We start from the raw sequence: 21,047 nt of genomic DNA, 5'->3' as shown, positions 1-21,047 counted from the left end.
ACATTGAAGGGAGGCTTGCACTCAAGTCAAGAGTGCCATAAAATTTCTTTTTTACTTTTACTATACTTACTTTTTACGTCTAACTTTACTTCAAATGCAGTACAGTGAATGTAGGTCCCGGTGCAAGTGTTGCATCAGCGTCCAAGCTGATAATTTACATGACTGAGCTACAAAACTACAAACACAGAGAGTCATACAGTGGCAGCTCTGTTTCCCTTCATCGTGATTAAAGATGAAGAAGATTTGATCAGTAGATTTCTGGCACTCTGCTTCACCAAACTCAGATGGGAATCTGAGCTGAGCATGGCTGCTGACGGATTTTCTGCCTTTCTCATTATCTTTAAATGTGGGTAAATCAGATTGTGTGTATTGCCTAATATGTTCAGTAAAGTGTTTGTGGAACTTTGTAAAGACTGCATGTAAGTGCACACTGAGAGTGAGATAAGTGGAGATTAGAGGGCAGAGGCAGCACAAAGCGGCCTGACAGAGAGAAGAATACTTAAGTAAGCATTAATGGGGATTCACCGACTTTTTAAACATCTTTGTCCTGTGAGCCGTGTTTGTTTTATAGCACTTCAGGAAGGACAATAAACCAAAAATTGCAGTTGCTCTGCACATTTTTCACCACAAAAAGTTGGCACCCTGTTCCTAATTAACAGATGAATTTGCATGTAATAGGGGGATCCTACATGCTGGTGTTTGGTTAGCAAATACTGTAAGACTGTATGGCATTTGCTTTGATGAGTGGAACATGTCGAGATTAGTGCAAGAGTAAATAATGCAAATCGCAGTTTGATGAAGGGATGTGAATGAGATTGTTAGTTCAGTTTGAAAAGTCTGGCAGTGCTCTTTTCTTTTTATTGCAGCAATATTGGAAGTCACTGTTGACATTACGTTTCCTGTTTTTAATCTAAGATAACACATTCATTTTATGATTTAATTCATTGACTTTTGGACTGTCCATAATTGCTATATTGATGTTGTTTAAGGGATTATGAAAGACTAAATGTTAGAAGTCCAGATGGTGATCAATATGGGAACTTTCTATATTTATTTTTGTGGGGGCTGTGAGTTGTTTTATAGCCTGTATGGCTTTTTGCATTAGTCTCCATACTGTGACCAAAACAGTTTCTTTATGAGACCATTGTTTTGAGAAAGTGAGTCAAAATTTCACGCGTATGAGTGTATGGTTATTATTAGGTTGTTTTGGAGACACTGGAGTCGGCGCAGGTAGCTACGTTGTTAGTTACGGTGGTCGAAAATACTACATTTTCTTGGCTCAGTAATTCTGACCGCGCCTGATGTGTGACACAATCCATTTCACACGATTGATGATAAGAATGCAGGTGCAGGCAGAGAGACACCGACTGAGTCAGTTAAAACGAAAAAGCAACCCACTACATTCAGTTAGGATGGCGAATGTAGTGCTAGGACTGCAGATTCAAACGGATATTAACAGGGATTATGATCGACTGTATCATAGACATTTTAAATGCGCTCAAAAGTTCACGTATAGGGCCGCCGCTATAGCTCAACTGGCAGAGCTGGTGATCCATGTACTGGGGCTATACCCCCCGACACAGCGGTTGTGGGTTTGAATCCAGCCCATGGCCATTTGCTGCAGGTCCCTCCCCCATTCTTCTCCCCACTTTCCTGTCTCTCTCTACTGTCCTATCAAACAAAGGCAAAAAGGCCAAAAAAAATAACTTTAAAAAAATAAAATAAAAAGTTCACGTGTAGAAAACGGCCCATGCAGAAAAAAATCTCTTGCTTTCAGTTTGGGAAAATCTGATCAGAACCCTATTTTGACTCTTTTCAAATGGATTTTTGGTCTCGCATCTCTTGGCGAGAACTGCAGCTGCCTATTGCTAGCATGTACCTTAGCCTGCCAGTGACACGTTTAGGGGACATTGGTAAATTTTAGAGCAAGTGAGGGGTTTAACCTGTGTCTACTTTATAGGAGTGATATCAGACAACCTGATGCCTACCTGGAAACAGACTGGTGACACAATTAATTTACTGTCAGATTAAAGTACTTAACATAAATGCATACTTAGGTTGACCAACTGAGGAAGTCGGTAGCACCAGTTCTACCAGTGGAAAAGTTAGTCAGGAGCCCTGAGCATGTTATCAGAGGTTACTCTTAATTTAACTGACCGACAAACTAGTTTTTGTGATCCTCTGATTGGCTGATTTACGAGGTTCAAATGCTGTAACTGAATGTAACGGCACATTTTGCAGGAGTTGTTTTCGCTTTTTCTTTATCTTGTGCTGACCTCAGATGCACTTGTTGCACATTTAGGTGTGTTCACTTATGTGAAATCAAGCTTTAGTTTTCTACTAATTAACTAACTCTGTCTGGTGTTGCCTTAGTGGACTAAAGTAAAGTCCTTGTCATCTCTTTGTTCTTTATAGTGGTGTTTTCATTTGAGTACTAGCAAAATGGATTAACAGGTTTTTGTACAACTTATTTGCAGACATCTTGAATAACGGTGCATGTACATGAAAGTATTACCAAAAAAAAAAAAAAACTGCAGCAATTTTACCTTCTAGAGAAAAAAAAAGGTTCATTTCCTTTTTAGGAAGTTAAAAGATGAAGATTGTATTGTTTATTATTTCTCATTTGTAAAGGGCATGGGAGAAGAGCAGCACTAGTACAACATCAATGCCCTCCTCTTAGTGTAACACACCGCTGACACCACCTGCATCACAAACCTAAAGACCCCCACATCTCGCCTGGTACCTGTATTTGTTCATGACTTTCACCTGTCCTGTTCCTGTGAGGGTCACGTCAGCCCCCCTGCTGTGAGTCGCTATGCTCCATTGCAAGATAACAGCCCTCTCAGCGGGTGGTCCCACGTTTGGTGTTGAGAAACCACTAACTAATTCAGTGGTTCTCAACTTTTTGCGGGTTTGTGACCAATGAAAAGGAAGCAGCTTGCAATACCGTGTCACAGATTGCAGAGTTTTACGTTTTTTGTTTTTTTTTTAAACACTGTGATTTTCCTTTTTTAGGGTTTTACAATTTAAATGAATATTTTTTAATATGTAGGACAATAAAAAGGCATGAAAAAAATTAAATTGAAAAATAAAATGTGACAATATAAGAGTCTGTCGTGCATCTAAAATTTGGTCTCTGTTGGGTTTGTATTGTGAAACAGGTCAAACATAGACCTTAAACAATTTGATTTTGTAGGTTTCTAAAAAACTTGAAACACTGGAGGATAAACTATCTTTGAAATGTGTCATCTTTGTCTGTGGTTTTTCAAACACATGGATCCCATTCTTTGGCATTATTTGGAGTATTTTTGAGGCAATGAGGTGAAAATGGATTGAATATTTCATTAGAGGAAAAGCAAATAAAACAAGGAAATTATCTTGTTTTAAAGATTAGCGCTCCCGTAAAACAGTTTATCAGTACATGTGATTACACAGAGCTGAGGGAGGAGGCGAGCTGGACAGTGATTTCCCGGCCTTGACTCAGGTTTGATTCAACATATTGTGAAAGAGCCAGTCTAAACATTTGGTGCCCGGTTGGCACAACCAAAGCCAGATCCATTGTGTGGGTGTGTTGTATCTTTTAGACATGCAGGGGAGTTTGTGTACAGCATGTTGCTTGTAAAACATTTTTAGACATGTCCTCTGCCTATCGTGTACAGTTGTGTGGTGGCTCATCCTGGACTGTGGCCTTGATGTTTTGCCTCGACTATTTCATATCTGATCAGCTGAAAAGATAAATAAATGCTACTTCTGTGAGAATTACATCATGAACTTTAAAGTTTATGTGATGTGGTTGCAAGATTGTCTCTTTATTAGTATTTCAAAGGATCACTTGTCTGCTCTTTTTTCTAGTTGGAGCTGAAATAATTAGTGAGAGAGGAACAGTAACGATTTAGTTTTTTAAAAGACAAACTAAAAGCCTTTTTGGACTGATAGGTATTGTCATTGCTGAGGAATCTCTTGATTACTTCCTCAGTTAATGATTTAGTCCAGGGGTGTCGAACTCCGGTCCTCGAGGGCCGCAATCCTGCAAGTTTTAGATGTTTCCCTCTTCCAACACATCTGATACAAATGATCAGGATCATTATCAGGCTTCTGCAGAGCTTGATGATGAGCTGATCATTTGAATCAGGTGTGTTGGAAGAGGGAAACATCTAAAACTTGCAGGATTGCGGCCCTCGAGGACCGGAGTTCGACACCCCTGATTAAGTCTAATCAAAAATGTCAAGCAATATGTTTGAATATTTTGAAATTCATGTTTTTTTCTTATTTAAAAAAAAAAAAAAATTCAGTTTCAGTTTATTATCAGAAGAAACTTACGAGGAACGGAAACTCATTTTTGTTTGAGAAGCTGGAATCATTTAATGTTGGTGTTTTTGCTTAGAAAAATGCTTCTAACAATTAAAACAGTTGCTAATTTAATATTCTGATCATTTTGTTTGAATAAAACAAGCATTTTACGGAGGCTCTGGGAAGCTGTGTTGGACATTTTCCCTATTTTCTCAAATGCAAACTGGTACAGAATAATTGGGGCGTTAATTGATGGATGAATTTCCAGCATCACCAAAACAGCTGATGTAATGGAGGTAAACTAATATGCAGGAATTTCAGGTAGTTGTTGATCCAACTGGACATTTGTGTCAGGAATTGTTCGGCTTTGACTGAGCGTGTTGTGTAGCTCTGGATCAGTCCATGAGGAGGAAATAGCTGTGAGCTCTGAGCCTTCCTGCCCTCCCCTTCTACCTGGCTGCCAAACAGCGCCCTGTCAGATTTATCTCCCTCCCAGGATAGGGCTAATCATTTGGCCAAATACAGAGATCCAAATAACCTTCAGGAGTGCCACGCTGTCCTTTCCCCTCCCCTCCTCGCCTTCTCCTCCTCTTCTTCCTCCCCCCCTCTCTCCCTCTCTCTTCGCCCTCCTCCCCCCCTCTCGCTGTCTCCGCAAAATTGCCTTCTGGAGTTAGTGAGCGGGAACAGTTAAGATTTACAAACAATGATGAAGCTTGTCATGCGTCTTTCTCCATCCGTCACGGCGGTCCGGGCGGAGCTGTGGGTAGAGCCGTCCTGGTGTTCTTCATAAAAGCCAGCTCTCTGTGAAATACGCCCCCGGCCGGCCTGTTTACTGCCCCGCGCTCGTCAGCAGCCCCGCCGCCGTAAATCGCCGAGCGGGAGGTGACAGCGCAGTCCATCAAACTCCCACCCCACCTCGCTGCCCTCCCAACATCTCACCTCACGCTGCCACCCCCCCTCTCCTCACCCTCCTCAGCCACCCCCTCCATATATACACATACACACAGTGTTTCTCCACAAACACCCGCCCCGCTTCCTCACCGCGATCCAACCGGGGAGGCTCAGATGAGCTGCCCCAAAAGAGTTATGGCTGTTTCAGTCTTACAGGAGACAGCTGCAAGCCCAAGTCTGTCAGTGTTTATGTTCTTTTCTTTCTTGTCCTTGTCTAGACTTTTTCAAAAATTCACAAAAGTTTGCAAGCACAGGAACTTTCCTTTCACATACTTTTTTTTTTTTTGAAAACTAGATTTATACTAAAGGCAGACCTCAGAACCGAGCCTCGCCGCGCTGGCTATACGTTTGTCTGTTTTTGTTATATTGGTGTCAGCACGCAGCGTACAGTAATTTAAATGCAAATCAGATTGTTGAGGTATTGCAGATGTTAATCCTGCTAATCGATAGACCTGTGTGAGCCCATTAAGTTAGAAATCCATTACTATCTTTCTAGATGATATTCTATTGATTTTTCTTGCTTCAATCTATACTGTACTGTACACCGAAGTGAGTTACTGCGTATAAAGTCTGTCGTTTCAGGTTCTCCACCTCCTCTGAGAAAAAAAAAGCAGGAAAAAAACGACAGAGAGATTGGTGTTAGTAAGTTTCTTTGTTTCGTGTCTAAAATGGGCTTTACCTGCTTTCATATCAGCTTACTTCACACCCACAGACTCCCTCAAAAACTGTTAAGAAAGTCCACTCACACTCACAAACACAGCATGTACCTGCACACGCACTTGGGCCGAATTCATTCTGGAGATGTCAGAAAGGCCTCTCACTCTTTTGGATTTATTAAACCTGAAACAAATCGGTACCTCAAACCAAAGAGGTGACCTTTTCAAAGAAAGTGCTGTTTCATGTCATGTAGCAGCCAGAGTTCATTTCTTTGGTCACTGACAGGTTCGGACCATCAGTCACTTCAGCACATGCACTCCGTGTCCTTTCATTACCTGAGAAAAAACAGAGAGGCGCTGCACAATGTGAAACTTTTGTGTTTTTTATCTGGACGATTAGTACTGTTTCTGGGTGATTTAGCTAAACATATAACAAAAAGTTCTACCACCTGGGCTACAACTAGTTGGTTTAATTCAACATTTGTTAGAACTTGAAACATATTAATTTAAATGCTGCTGAAGCAGTGACTTTATGTGACCGAGTTGTGTAACATAATTTCACTTTTTGAACCAGATTAAGGCGGCTTCTTATCTGTGAATGTTTTTAGATTTTACTCCTCTCTGACAGTAAACTAAATTCCCTTTGGGTTGAGGACAAACTAGGAAAGTTGAGGACATTGTCTTGGGCTTTAGGAAACACTGATCGACATTTATCATCATTTTCTGACATTTTATAGACCAAACAACTAATCAACTAATCGAGCAAATAATTGACAGATTAGTTGACGGTGCAATTAATCATTCAGCAGCCCAATTTTAAACCCTGTTGAACAGCAAACAAAAAAGATGTTTATGGTCCATAATTATCAGATTATTTAAGTAATAAATGCTCTTTTCACTTTCTTACTGTGGATTCATTGCAAAAGTACCTACTGTAAGTAGCTGTGAGTTCATTAGGCAAATGTTGTCTTTTATAAATGAGAAAGATGACACAATATGGAGTTAAATATAAGCAATCCACCAATCCTGTACCCATTCTTACTACTTTGTACCACCTTTTCTGAAATAAAGTTCCAAAAACACCACACACTTCAACACTGACAAGACACTACAGTTAATATCAGAATTTCCTTGCAATTTTTCAGAATATAAATGCTTTTGTTTGAGGTTGATTCAGTCTGTAAGCAGGAGCCAGCAGCAGAGAAAGCGACCCTGCAGGGGCCCGTCAGGCCCTGGAGGGAATCATTGAGTGTGGTGCTGATTGAGTGTCTCTTCTGGCTCTTGGTTACAGAAGGAAAGTCCTGTGTGGCCTGTCAGATTGTCTCTTCTCTGTGCTGCTAAGTGCCCTGATAGCCTGTGGGGCTGTGGATGGGCTAAATACCAGTGTAATTGTCTGCTCAGGGCACAAGCACCGTTGTAATGTGTTGTACAACACCACCATTAACACAGGCCTGGGGCTGTGGAGACATTAAATGGCCGGGGCTGTGTAGTTTATGTCCTCTTCCCCTCACTCTATTTCTCTTTCTCGCTTAAACACACACACACGGACACACACACACACACCCACACACACACACACACACACACACACACACTGTCCAGCTCTGAGGGCCTTGAAGGGACTTGAAACGTGATCCTATTTACTACTGTTTTATCTTTTAATTCAGTTCAATATCCTGTGGCTACAAATATCGCTTTGTCTGTTTCAGTAAACTCAGTGCGTGCCGACTGATGCACTGATTATTTCACAAGTCATTACTGGATATCTTAAGAAGAGATGTATTTTAAGGATGCTAAACAGTGTCTTCACACTTTCAAGGGTTTTGCTCAGCTCCTTCCCAAAATTAAAAACGGCCTGGTTAACCTTAAGGACAAATCATCAGGGGCCTTCTGCTCAACTATGTCTGATTTGCTTGAAACTTTTCTGTCATAAACTATATATAAAATGGTGTCTGTGACATTTTAGACTGATATGTCAATTACTTTGTGATAAGTTTTCAACTCTAACCACGATTTGTTTCACATATTTTTAAAGATATGTTTGGAGGATGAGATCTCAGGAACCATTAAAGATAAAACCGTGACATTTTTATTGTTCTTTCTCATCGTGTCATTGATTGTGAGTCTGTAATATTGGACAAGTAGATCAAATAGTCTCTTATTATGGTTGAAAACTGAAGCTGTCACAGAAAGTCACATATCTGAGGACACATTAACAAAAAAAACCCCTAACCCTGTTGACCTTGCACAGGCAACTCCTTTTTTCTCTCCTGCAAAGACAATAACGAAAAACCCGCAAATGCAACTAATTTCTAACCAAGATAGGTCAACTTATAATACGCTACGAACAGGCTGTCCAGGCACTATGGGATGTGTAGGGGCCCTGAAGTGTCATCATGCCATTACAGAATCTAAAGTGATCAGGAATATTGAGTTTGTGGACTTTTCCTGCCCTTGTTGAGCTTTTACAGTCAAGATCTACGGACACTGCTTAGAGCTGAGACCTGTGGTCACACACATCAGAGATAGAACACTGAACATAAAACAATTTTGTTGTAGAATCTATTCACAGAGGCACTAAAATGTCCTAAAAGCTTAGAATGAGGTACAATCTAATGTGAAAAAGTGTAAATGTAAACAATTACACAATGTGCAAAAACATCCAGTATGCAAAAATGAGTTGTCTATCTAAAATATACAATTAAATACTCTAGAGTAGTTTTACAGTTTGAGCAGAGTTATAAGTAAGCTGGTGTGCTCAAGCAAGCCATTTTAAAGCAGGAAGAGATTATTTACATGAAAAAAAAAAAAAACAACAACTTTTAAATATGTAGCGTTGTCATTAAGGGTTAAATCGATAACCAGAGAGAGACTTAAGTATATATTGTGATTTATAGTTGACCGTACAGTATTTTTCCTAAATGAAATACTAAAGTTAATGTCAAAGAATATGCCGTTCTATTTTATTAAATTGCTTTCAGTGAGTGAAAGTTTTACTACTGTTCTCACAATCCCACAAAATTGTAATTTGGAATGAAAAACGCGATATTAACATGCACATAATTTAAAATTACATTTAATTTTGTTAACTTCATAATATTGCATGTAAACAAAGAAAACCACAAAAATAAACAAAACTCGAAGCTTCAGTAAAAAGGAACTGAACTTCTCCTTTAGGTTTTTGAAGATGTTTGAACTCTGGTCTTTTTACTGAAGCTCCTCGTATTACCATGATCTGGATGGTCAACAATAAACAAATTTGCGTCTTTTTGAACGATATCCCGAACTGGATGTGTTAAACAGGTTTTGTGATTCAAATCAGATAAATGCCTGTTCAGATAGTTAATCACAGATTTCTCATGTGTGCATTTGGCTTGAATCTTAACATAACCTGCATATAAATGACTTATATCTCTATCCTAATATCTCAGTATAGACTCATTTAGTGACAGTGTCTTCCTACCTAATCATGCTCTTGTAGTCACTTTCCTTGCATTGTTCTGAGCAGCAGTGGCGGCGGTGGCGGCTCGGCGTACACTGACAAATGATGTTGCCTTGGCAGCTCTCTGAAACAGCTGAACGACTTGGATAAACACATTTGGCAGTTTTAGCACCTGCGAGACGCGTCCTCCTTTCCATAGCAATATATTTCACTCTTCCTGTGTCCTTTACTTTGGCATTTTTCTTACCCTGTCGACTCTCAATGAATCTCATGTTTAAAATGTAATGATAGAAAAGTCTTGCAAATATTGATCGGCCGCCTCAGCTCATTATTGCATATCCATAACTCTTGGATGGATCACGTCAGAAAGCCCAACGATAGACTGACATGCCATTTTGTGAGCTGATGGGGCACAGTAGCCGAGATGGAGATTTAGCATGGGGACGATGGCTGTGTCACGCCTCTCTGGCAGTCATCTTCACCGGGGACAGATTGGTTAACAATGCAGGAGCAAAGGTTCCTCTCTGCTTAATTAGCCTTTGACCCCAACACTTGATGCCTTCTGTCAGCCTGTGTCGGCCCTCCGCTCGCTGCAGCTCCAAAGCAAACCGATAATGAGCATTTAAGTGTTTTCTGACCTCCCGTAATGGCTGCACGAGAGACTGCATCCCTTTGAACAATTGTCTCAGCAGCCCTTGATTTGGGAGATGAGAATGAGAAATATGCGAAAGATTTAACTGCGCTCACAATTAAATGAATAGTGCTTATTCATGACAATGCAAAAGCTATTATTGACTGTTTATTTTGTTCTCTGATTAGGATGTTCGATGTGGCTTGAAATGAGTAGCAGCTCAGGCTTATTCTCAGAGTGAGTCAACTCTTTGGTAAAAATGCATTTCATTAGTTTCTATTAGGGATGCAGATTTGAAAAATATCACCAGCTACAGTCAGCCGTGTTAACGATCAAGACTCGACAAATCGGATGTAATGCAGATGATGTTTTTACACTTGCTGAGAAAACTGTTAGATGACATTGAATGTTCACTGTGAAATCAGCTTGGTTACATCAGGAATTTAAAGAGCACAACGTACAATTCTCCAACAATTCTACAGTTTCATTTTGCAGACGCTTTTATCCAAAGTGACGTCCATCTGAGAGCAGATACGTCACAAGCAAGGATCTAGTCAGGAGAAAACAAACTGGATAAGTGCCATGGAACAAGTCAGTTAACCTTGGGTTTGCATTTTAATTGGCAAAAAAATAATGTTTCAGTGTAAAAGTTGCTGTTCAGCAATTGGCCTGACAAAATCCAAAACATTAAACACAGCAAACGAGCTGCAGTCATCCAAAGTAAATAACCTGTAATCACAGTCCTGCTGCTTCTCAATGTTAGCAGCGGTAGCAGCTAAATTGTAAAATCAGCTTGGTTACCGTAAGAATTTGAATAACAGATCAACCTGACAAAATCCAAAGCATTCAATACCGCAAACAAGCTACAGTCTTTCACAGTAAATAACTTACCATCACAGTCCTGCTGCTCCTCGATGTTAGCAGCATTAGCTACTCTCTGCTGACAGACAGTCAACTCCTGGCCTGTGTTAGCATTTCAAAATCCTAGTTTAGCATTAGCATTAGCCTGAAGCAGATAGCTAAGCCAAACAGCGGTGAAACAGCAGGGAGTCGCTTTCAAAGTCAGCAAACATACCTGTAGCTCCATCCCACTAAAGAATAAGAGGCTCCACCTGGTGGTGCAACCAGGTACTACAGCCAATGTACAATACATTATCCTTCATATTCATTGAAATTCAGCGATAAAATACTAATGATTTAAATCCAGAGTTTTAGTAAAATTGGTGCTGCAGTATATCAGGGTGGCTTTTGCCTTATGAATAAGAGCAGTTCTCAGTTTCGTAATCTGCCGTTTACAAAATGCAACTTTATATGCTGGTAGTTTATGCACAGTGTCGCCCGGTTCATCATTGTTTTTTCATAGAGTTCATTTTGTTATTTCTGAAAATATTGTGCATTATGACTTTCATTCTGTATGTACAAATTATAATTCGATCCTCCTTGTCGTGGTGCATCTGTATCCACTTGCAATGTCAGATGTCAGATGTCCTTTGCTTGTATGTAGAATCTGGTGTAAAACTGGACTGAACATAATTAACGTACAGCTTAACCATTTCGTATTTTTTAAACATTTTTGGAGGAGACAGAAATTCTGGGTTGTGTATTTATTTCTGCTCTGTACGTTATCTTAAGAATTGTGCCTCTCATGATTTTGAGTGAGTGAGTTTATTGACATTTTTAGTGATTATTTTTGGAATTGCTGTGGGACTATATTGGTATTAGATACATGTTAGACCTGCAGAATTAGGGGTCACACAGAAAAGATCAGTGGTTTAAAACTGAGGGTGAAGGTCTGCATTGTGAACATCAGCTGAGTGTCATGAGCCTCCACTGTTCAGTGCTCAGTATTTAAAGCCTGCCTGCCTGCCTGTCTGCTCTTTGACTGAGTTTTCTGGGCCATTAAGTCCTGCTGCTGCTCTGCTGATGAGGAGCCAGACGCCCTTATGGTTTCCAGGGAGGGGAGCGTCCATCTCTACAAGGGTCGTCCTCAGTTGGACACACATGGGACCCTCTCAAACTGGCCAGGGACGATTTTTTTAGACACAGCTCGTATCATTTTAATGGGAGCATTTAATCCCAGGTCAACCTTGTCATGTGACAGGCAACTCTTCATTCTTAAGATTGAATTTTGGTTCCCTTGATAACAGCCTCCACTAAGTGCTGGTGTCCCTGGAAAGCAAAGACACATTCAGACAGCTGATTGTTTTAGGTAACTTGCAGCTTCTGCATTGAACAGTGTCACATTGGAAAGGTGTTGTAAACTTAAAACGGCTTGCAGCTAGCTGTAAGGAAACATTAACACAACAATACATAAGAAATTTACTCACGGTCCAACTGAAGAGCTTTTATAAAAGATTTCAACAGCAGATTGAATTGATATAATAGTATAACATTGAGCCACGTTTTAAAAATGCCGCTTTGGTCAAGACTGAAGTAGTTCAACAACTATGAGATTCATTGTCATCTAATTTTGTACAGTCATGTTTCCCAGAGGATGAACCCTGATGAGCCATAGTGTCATCATGTGGTTAACATTTTTATTTGTTGTGAAATATTTTAATTATTAATGTTGAATTTGTTAAAAAAATATCTACTGTGCGCAGAGGATGAATTTTAATGATTTTTGTGATCCACTGACTTTCATCTTTCTCCCACCACCAGAAGGTAGAGCTGCACAATTATGGCCAAAATGATGATCTTAATTATTTAAATTAATATTAAGTTTACAGTTATGTATCACCATTTTTCCCAAATATTTTTTTAGCACACTTCTACAGTTAAATAAACAGCACTACTTTGACTTCCATGTTGTCCTACATGCCTGCTTTTGCACAACTCAGAATATTTAGATAATATTTAGTTCCTGCTAATACAGTCTCAATCTGATAGCCTTGTAATAGATAATATAAACTTTAAGTACTGTAGATTAGCTGCAGCGCCTGGTTGCACCACCAGGTGGTGCTTCTTACTGTTTAATAATGTGGCAATCAGAAGATCTGAACAGATCTGGATTGACAAGCAAAGATCATTCTTAGAGTTGAACCAGTAAAGACGCACTGTGACGAAGTCTTCTGTGATGCTTAATGACGTTCAGCCAACATCGCCGTTATCAACTAAGCTAGTGCTCCTGAATCCCAGTGACAAATGAAACATGGGTTCTTGCAGCATGTATCATGTGTCCATACCTTAAAACAGCAATATCAGCAATAGGACAGCTGCTTGTAGAATTAATTCACTTAATTCACTTATTGATCGAAAACGTTGCATTTATTAAGGAAATTATTCAAACGTATGACACCTGTGTGATAGTAGACATAAATAAAGGATAAGACAATACCGATCAGTTACAAAATGCCTTGATCGCCTCTATTCTGATCCTAGGATGGGATATCCTGAGTTGTAGTCAAACATATCTATTACTGATTTATAATTTAACAGTAATCACCATGTTCTTAGGTTTAAAATGCTTACATTTGGTTATTGGTTGTGGTACTTTTCAGACCTAAACCCCCCAGTGCATAGTGAGATTTTGCAATCTCCTGCTTGCTGTGTTAATAAGTAATTGCAGCTACTGTATTCTGAAATTATTAGCACTGCTGTCATCTTAATGTGTCACTGGATTAGTAGGGAGTTAGATTTTCCGACATACTTAAGCTCCCTACTGTCTATACAGGTAAAGGCTGAATCATGTGTGTGTGCACGCCTGAGTGTGTGTTTACTTAAGTTGTTATCTACCCCCATGACCCTTGTGTACAGGGGATGAGTGTAGAGTATGAAACCCACAGAGAGCTTATCCTCAGTGGATCAGACTGAATTACCATCTCCTCTCACATCTGGGCTTTTGTTCCCTTCTCTGGCAGCAGCAGAAATGATTGCACCTTCATTCACTCCCTCCCTCCCTCTCTTAACAGGACAAGTGGGAGGTTAAAAAAGCTTCCTTTTGTTATTCCACACAAAGACTGTTTAATAGTTTGGAAATCTTATATAGAGTGCTGAGTGACTGAGAAAAGGGCAAAAGTTCATTCAAGAGGATAAACTCTCTTTCAACATCAGCAGCAGGTTAAGTCTGTCTTGTTACAAACTGCTGCCTGAACTTGAATAATTGGAGAGCTTTAGTAATTTCTGTTATTACAACACTTGATCTTAAACCTGTAGTTTCACTTCCACTCTGATGTTACAGCAAAAAAATACAACACAAAGACAACCTGAAGAACCCAGAACATGTGGAAATGTTTATTGTAAGTATGCCTCTAAAAGCAGGGGGAAAAAAACTTGAATGAAAATTGAATTTTGTTGCTGTTTGACATTGATCCTGACATTGTGATAGTTTGTTTTTCTGATTTGAAAAAATAGATTTTCACCGTATGAATTGATCAGGTGTATTTGGAAAGAATTAATCAGTTTAGAATGATTGGGGTCATTTTGTAAGGGAGTACACCAGCATAAAATAAATACAAAAATAAATAAATAAAATTAATAATAATTTGAAAAAGCAGAATAAAGCTAATTGAGCCTTTCTCATATCATGGCAAAGGCACCAAAATAGCTATTGTGTTGGATGGTTCTTAGATGTGTTTTCACACTTGTCAAACAAATGAGTTGTGTTGCCTCATGTAGTGACAACAATTGGAAGACGCCCCCCACAGAGTTCCTGTTTCTGGTCAGCATCATCCTTTCTGTAGCCGAAATATTTCCATGTAATTTTCTTTTCTTTGCCAAATCCTCCTTTTCTCTCTTAGATAAAGTTTAAAAAACCCTCCGCGTATCGTCAGCGTAGTTTTCATTTTCGTATCAAGCAGCAAGCAGAGTTAATTTGCTTCACTTCACATTGCACTAACTGCAGTGTGACTATCGAAGATGTAAACGTCGCTATGTCAGTATTCAAATTTTATATTGTGCAGTGCTACTGTGAAACTGTGTTAACATCTGCACCAACAACTCAAGCACCATACTGTGTGTGACACATATGTTAAGGTTTTGCACACCATCAATGCGAAATTTGCTCAAGAGGCAGCTTCATGAAAGTCCTAGATCTTCATTAGGCAATAAACAAGCAACTCAATTAGCAGAATCTCTATAATGTGTCCCCAAGCTGCTGCAGCAGCATGATAGTTAAAAACTCACCTCCAGTTTTCTCTGAAGAATAGACAAACAATGCTGACTACATTTTCCAATCATTTTCTCATCCAGACTTTTGCTTCTTCTTCTTCTTCTTTTAAAAATCACTGCTAAGTAATATTAACGTTACAGCAAGTTTCCTCTGTTTTGTTTACATCTCCATGAGATCATGTGAAGTCATAATATTATCCTTTACTGTGCATCGTGTACTTATGTCCCAGATTAGAGAGAAGACTGATGTTTTGCCCTATGTGTGCAAAGCAATCCAGATTTAATACCATAAAACAAAGGTTTGGGCAAACTCTGATTTTTACCAGATGGTGGCGCTAAAAGAAACTCAGGACGTCACCAAAGTTATTTCAGTTCATCCTCAGGAGGTCACGATTGTTTGTAGTACATTTCATGGCAATCCATGCGGCATTTGTTACGATCCACATGCTGACTGGTTGGCTAACAATCAGCTGCCAGTGAAACTAATTTAATTGTTTAATTAGTCGCCGTGTCGTTAACAGGTGCTCGACAGCTAATTGGGAACAAGACGTTGTGCCGTTTCAGCGTCCCGACATTAATCTGTATTAAACAGGAGAGCAGAGGACAGTCGGCGGCAGCAGAGAACATGTTTACTACAGTGTGTCGTGATTTAACATCCCCACTGAAACTAACACGTCCAGTTGCTTTCAGCCTTTAATTACATCATAGATTTCCTGCTGATGAACAGGCAGAGAATTAACAGTGAGCGGGCTAATTCACAGCTGCTCTCCCCCACCCACTCGCTGTTATTGCTGTACAAGTGGACCACTGAGGGATGAAAAAAGAGCAGGCTGCACTTAGCTACACAAACATTAGTATTAACGATTGGGCTGCCAGTTCAGAACTGGTGACAAACTGCAGACGGGCAAAAATTGGAGTCCGAAACCAATCAGGAAGTTAATGAGGAGAAAAATTACTCCTCTTTTCCCTCCCACCGCTGCTGAGGAGGAGAGAGGGCGAGAAAGAGAGAGAGAGACATTTAAAACGCAGAGAAATTTTTAGGTTTTTAGGATTTGAGTTGATTACAGTTGTATCATCGATAATAGTTAAAAATAAAAATAGAAGTAGTTGTATTTGTTTTTGTGAGATAATGAATCTTATAAATTGATTTGTCTGTATTTTTCTCAGTGGTCATGTCTCCTTTTGAGAACCAATATATAATTTCTATAATAATTAGGACTGCAGAGTGATCCAAGTTTAGTGTTGATTAATGTTCTGATTATTTTCCTGGTTTGGTTTATAAATCAATTATTTCAACATCTTCAAATGTACCCGATAGATATTTAATTTTCGGAGTTGTAATAATATAAAAAAAACCTTATTTAGGAAGCTGAAACTAGTTTGAGTTTACGGTTCTGCTTTCAAAGTTATTAAAATTGTTGTTGAATTGTTGGTTCTTTTTTTGTTGTTGATGAGTGAACTGTTATACCTACAAATAATGTGTGCTCTGCTAATGATCCCACAATGTTCTTTATTTGTTTTACTTTCATAAACAGCTAAGCTTTTTCTGTATTTTCTTTGATTTGGACAGGAATGTGCTCACCAAAGGCTTATCAAATCCTTAATTGCTTATTCTCTAACCCTGTAGTATCTAAATGTAATCATAATTTTGCCAATTTCTGAACATTTAATAGGAGTTCTTGTACAGAGGCTGATATGGTCGAGTAGTACAAAGCTTTGCTTCATTTATTACATGAAAAAAAAGATAGTTTCATAGATTTTTTTTTTTCATACGTCTCACATTAAATTGTCAAAATGTCGTGTTTTGGTTGGTGTCAGTATTGAAACACAAGTAATAATAAGTAATAATTGATAGTTGCAGCTTTTCAAGAAAAATACACTTATTACTTTCTCTCACATGCTGCTTTTCTTCTCATTTGAAAAGATGTTACCTCGTTTGAGAAACCATGATGAGTATTTTTACTCTTTTTGGACGCTATTTCTTGATTAAATGAGTAACTGATAACTTGTTTAATCTTTAGTTGCATCGTGTGTTTCTAGACCACCATGTAATGTCTTCAGATTCTTTTTAGTTTGGTCAAAACCTCTGAGCTGAGAAGCTGGAAATGTCACGATCAGTGTTGTTTTCACTTCATAAATTACATCACAGATAAAGCATTTATCCAAATCAACTGTGTACTTAAAACGCACAGATAAATGGAATACAGCTTGATAGCGCTTATAACTGAGGATTAAACCATAAAAACATACACAGTAATGAAGGTGCATGATGGTTATTAAACATTATTAACATTTGAATGAGTGTGAAAACAGCGCGGCCTAATGTCTGCCGGCCTCTCGGTGTTATTAGTGTGTGCAGTAGCTGTGGAACGAGTGCTAAAACGGGTGGGTGCACATCGCTCTGGTGTTAACTGTAAAAGATATAATGCTTTTGTTTTGTGGTCACTGTCTTCCCTTTTTGCTCGCTGATTCAATTTGCTATAAATCCCGAGCTTTGCCAAGAATCATTTCACTGTACAGTCATATTTATATCAGCACTAACAGAGAGGACCATTTATTCTGCAGTGCTGATGATTAGACTGTCCTGTTTTGTCTGTCTCACTATAGTATTTCTATTTACTCGCCTTACAGCGCATAGACGTGTTTATTTTATGCGTGCTCTGTACTGTCTACCTACAAGAGGCAATATGAATTTATCATATTAATGACTTTGAGGAGTATCTGAGAAAAAGATTTGTAGCTTGATACCCGGAAGACAAGTGAAAGATTTGATGTTTATCTGTTTTTTGAATCATAATCACATTTTACTGTAGTGGGGCAGATTTTTATGTTAAGGTTTTTCATTATTTCAGTGGGTAGAGATTATCCTGGAAAAGGAATTTACCCCAACATATATTGTAATGAGCCACTTTGACCTCATCTGGGTGGCTTGATGTACAGTTAGCAACTACAAAACCACTAATTCGCCTCCAGTACGATTTTAGCACTAACAACAACAGATGCACTCAAGTCATCATCAATGCACGTCTTGGTTGGCTTTCTGTGTCTGATGAGATGTTGTCTGATTGTGTTGGTGCGATCAGGACAGTGGGCAACAGTGGACTTTAACTCCGAGTACCATCACTGATCAGCTTCAAGTAACACTCACATGGTGCTTCATAGTGGACATGTGATGTTCAGCAGATTAGGGAGTGGGGTGTTTGTCACTTGCAAAAACAACATTTACAAATAAAATCTTCCTTCAAGTGTTAGTTTAATCTGTAAAAACTCATCTATGTGTATGAAAGTTTCATATTTATTCGTTTTGTCCATAAGAGTAATCCTTTCTTGGCTTAAAGAAGGCCCTGTCTCTCCCTCCTTGTGGCAACTGGAGCACACCAGCTCACTTATGCCTGCTCAAACTAGGCATTGGAGGGAAAATGTTTGGGATATGTACTGGCGACTGACACTACATCAATAGCAATAAGAAAATCAATCAATAATGTAAGCACATTAGAAAAAAACAAAGTTTAATTTTATGAGCGAACTTCAAGCTTGCACCCTGACTGGCTCTTAAACAGCCCATTATATCTTGATAACTGAGTTCTCTGCACCCTCCGTTCTTCTCCCAGTGGCATCCGTGCAGATCTTCCAAAGCCTGCTAGTCTGTGGTTACCTTGGTAGTTAGCTTGTAAAACAGGCAACACCCTGTGTCCCCCACCACCTTCATCTATGCAATACACTCCCGGCAGCCTGCTCCGAGGCCTGGTGGACTTGACGCAGGATGTGCATGGAGGTCGAATACCCTTCCAATGATATCAGGTCCTGGTCAACCTACGCATGGTGAGGCAGCATTGCCCCATCACCCTCTGTGTGCCTCCAGGTGTTTAAACTTGCCTTAATCAAGTTGCAGTGTTACTTACTTTTGTACATTTGCAAATTGTCATGGTAGCATTAACATTATCACCTGTTTACCTTGATAAATGGGCTAAAGTGGTCAAAATCAAAGCAAAATAATTCAATTAAACTTAGCCTTTTCTCTCCCTGTCTTTAATGACAATAGGTATTTAAAGATTCACAGTAATTGTCAATAGTGACTGAAATCAAACTTTTATTGTGATAAATATTTCAGCTATATAGCCCTGCCCTGTACTGCACTGTAACATGAACGCTCCTCTACACTACACAGTGGTAATTCAGCCATACATGTTCAAAGTAGAAACCGATTTTGAAAAATCATGATATGAAAATCTGCGGTGTGCGATTCCCAAATGTTTTCAAATGTCTAGTTTGTGCATGTCTGAAATTAGAGTGAAAAATATCTGTCAAGTTTCTCCTTATGATGCAGCCTCATTTCCACATTTATCCGCATTTTAAAACTCCTGTTGTGTGAGCCTGACCTAAGATGCTGTTAAAACTTCAGCCCATGAAAACTTGAGGACAATTTTATTATTAAGGATTCCTTAAATTAGTTTCTTGTAAGAATTTTAGTCAATATTTGCACTGAGTGACATATTTTATCAGACATAATCAATATAATGCAGCTGTTTCTAAATTACCTCAAATATTTCTTTGCCACTTGTGGACAGCAGTTTCTTGTTCAGCCGACTGATACCGAACACTACAAGGCTGATGTGTCGGTCTAAAGAAGAATAATGATATGAAAAGCTCCAGAAGCAAGTTGACAGGACTGGTTCCTTAGGTTTGTTATGTTCGAAATCTTAAAAGTCTAAACTCCCGTATGCTGCAGTTTCAAGGAACAGCCATTTTGTCGACTACTTATTTTGCTCATGATGCATCTTGTAGCATTAAAAAACACAACTATCACATGTTAACAGGGTTGTTTTTTCACTGCAGGGGTGCTCCAACGGCCACATTTGAACTCTGCTCTGTCTCTCACATGTTAAACTTGAGTTAGCTTAATGAAGTGAAGCAGTTGCTGTGATGAGGATGGAAAAAAAGACCCTGAGAGAGAAGTTCAAACCTCTTTCTTACCTCCACTTTTACTCATGTTTCAGATGTTATTAGACGAGCACTTTTTGAAGCTCGTCAGCGGCTCTCTGATCAGGACTTTCTGTGTCTCGTCCCTGCAGCCTTCTCGTCCGGCAGCGTCACCGCCAGTCAGGACTCCACCATGATTTGCCGCTCCATCAGCTCCCTGGTCAGCTCTGACGGGAAGGCTGAGTGCGAGGCCGGCAACCAGATGGCCAACTTCACTGTTGACTCCATCAACGATGACACCGCCAAGTGAAAGAAGCTAAGGAACACATGACACGACAAAAGCATTAGATCATACGTTCTTGCAAAACAGTTCACAGTTCAAGCTCATTGTTGCTGAAATTTTCATGTTCCTGTTCAGGACGTGTTTTCTACTCTGTAGCTGACGGTTCAGGTTATTTGCATATTTTTATTCAAAGCTGTTAAATCTTTTGTTGAAACCAGTTGACCTGAATAGAAAGTTCACAAATGACAGTATTCAGATATTTGAGAAGCACTGTTTGCAACGACAATTTTAAAAGCGACTGCAAGTCCAGTAAATGCGATTCTTTATTAGCAATAAACAAGATTGGACCAAGTTATTGAAACTAGACAGCAATTCAGAACACAAAGTAAAGTGTTAGTTGCAGAAGATGAAGTGATGCAACAGAAGAAATCATAATAATAGTGATCATCAGACTGCAGGCTTAGAGTTTGTAAAGGCAAATTATTTTTTAATTTGATAAACTGGAATGATGATATACTGCAGGCAAATCCCAAGCACTTATTTAAAAAAAAATAAATTAAAACTTGAAATTTGGCTTGATGTTTGATATGCAATACATGCAACAATACATGTAGTAAAAACTATTATGAGTTCTTGTTAGTTTATTAGTTTTTAGTTGCAGCTATTGAACACAGTCTTGTTGTCCAGTGAAACAGACAGTAGACAAAAGTGGGCACATCTTCCCAGTAAGCACTTATTTAGTAATCTGCAAGTCATGAGATGTTC

The 21,047-nt window shown here is 39.1% G+C and overlaps 1 protein-coding gene across 1 annotated transcript in view; it reads left to right on the top strand.

The window, feature by feature from the left end:
- Positions 1 to 20,309, top strand: part of dmrt1 (doublesex and mab-3 related transcription factor 1) — a 34,092-nt gene extending 13,783 nt beyond the window's left edge. Inside the window, exon 6 of the mRNA XM_008276401.1 lies at positions 20,152 to 20,309. Coding sequence (XP_008274623.1) covers positions 20,152 to 20,309 — 158 coding nt within the window. The remainder of the gene's footprint in view (positions 1 to 20,151) is intronic.
- Positions 20,310 to 21,047: the final 738 nt, after the last annotated feature.

This window comes from Stegastes partitus, unplaced genomic scaffold, assembly GCF_000690725.1.
Source record: "Stegastes partitus isolate 25-593 unplaced genomic scaffold, Stegastes_partitus-1.0.2 Scaffold71, whole genome shotgun sequence".
In the NCBI taxonomy this organism is placed as follows: domain Eukaryota; kingdom Metazoa; phylum Chordata; class Actinopteri; family Pomacentridae; genus Stegastes; species Stegastes partitus.
This window is presented reverse-complemented; position numbering and strand designations above follow the sequence as displayed.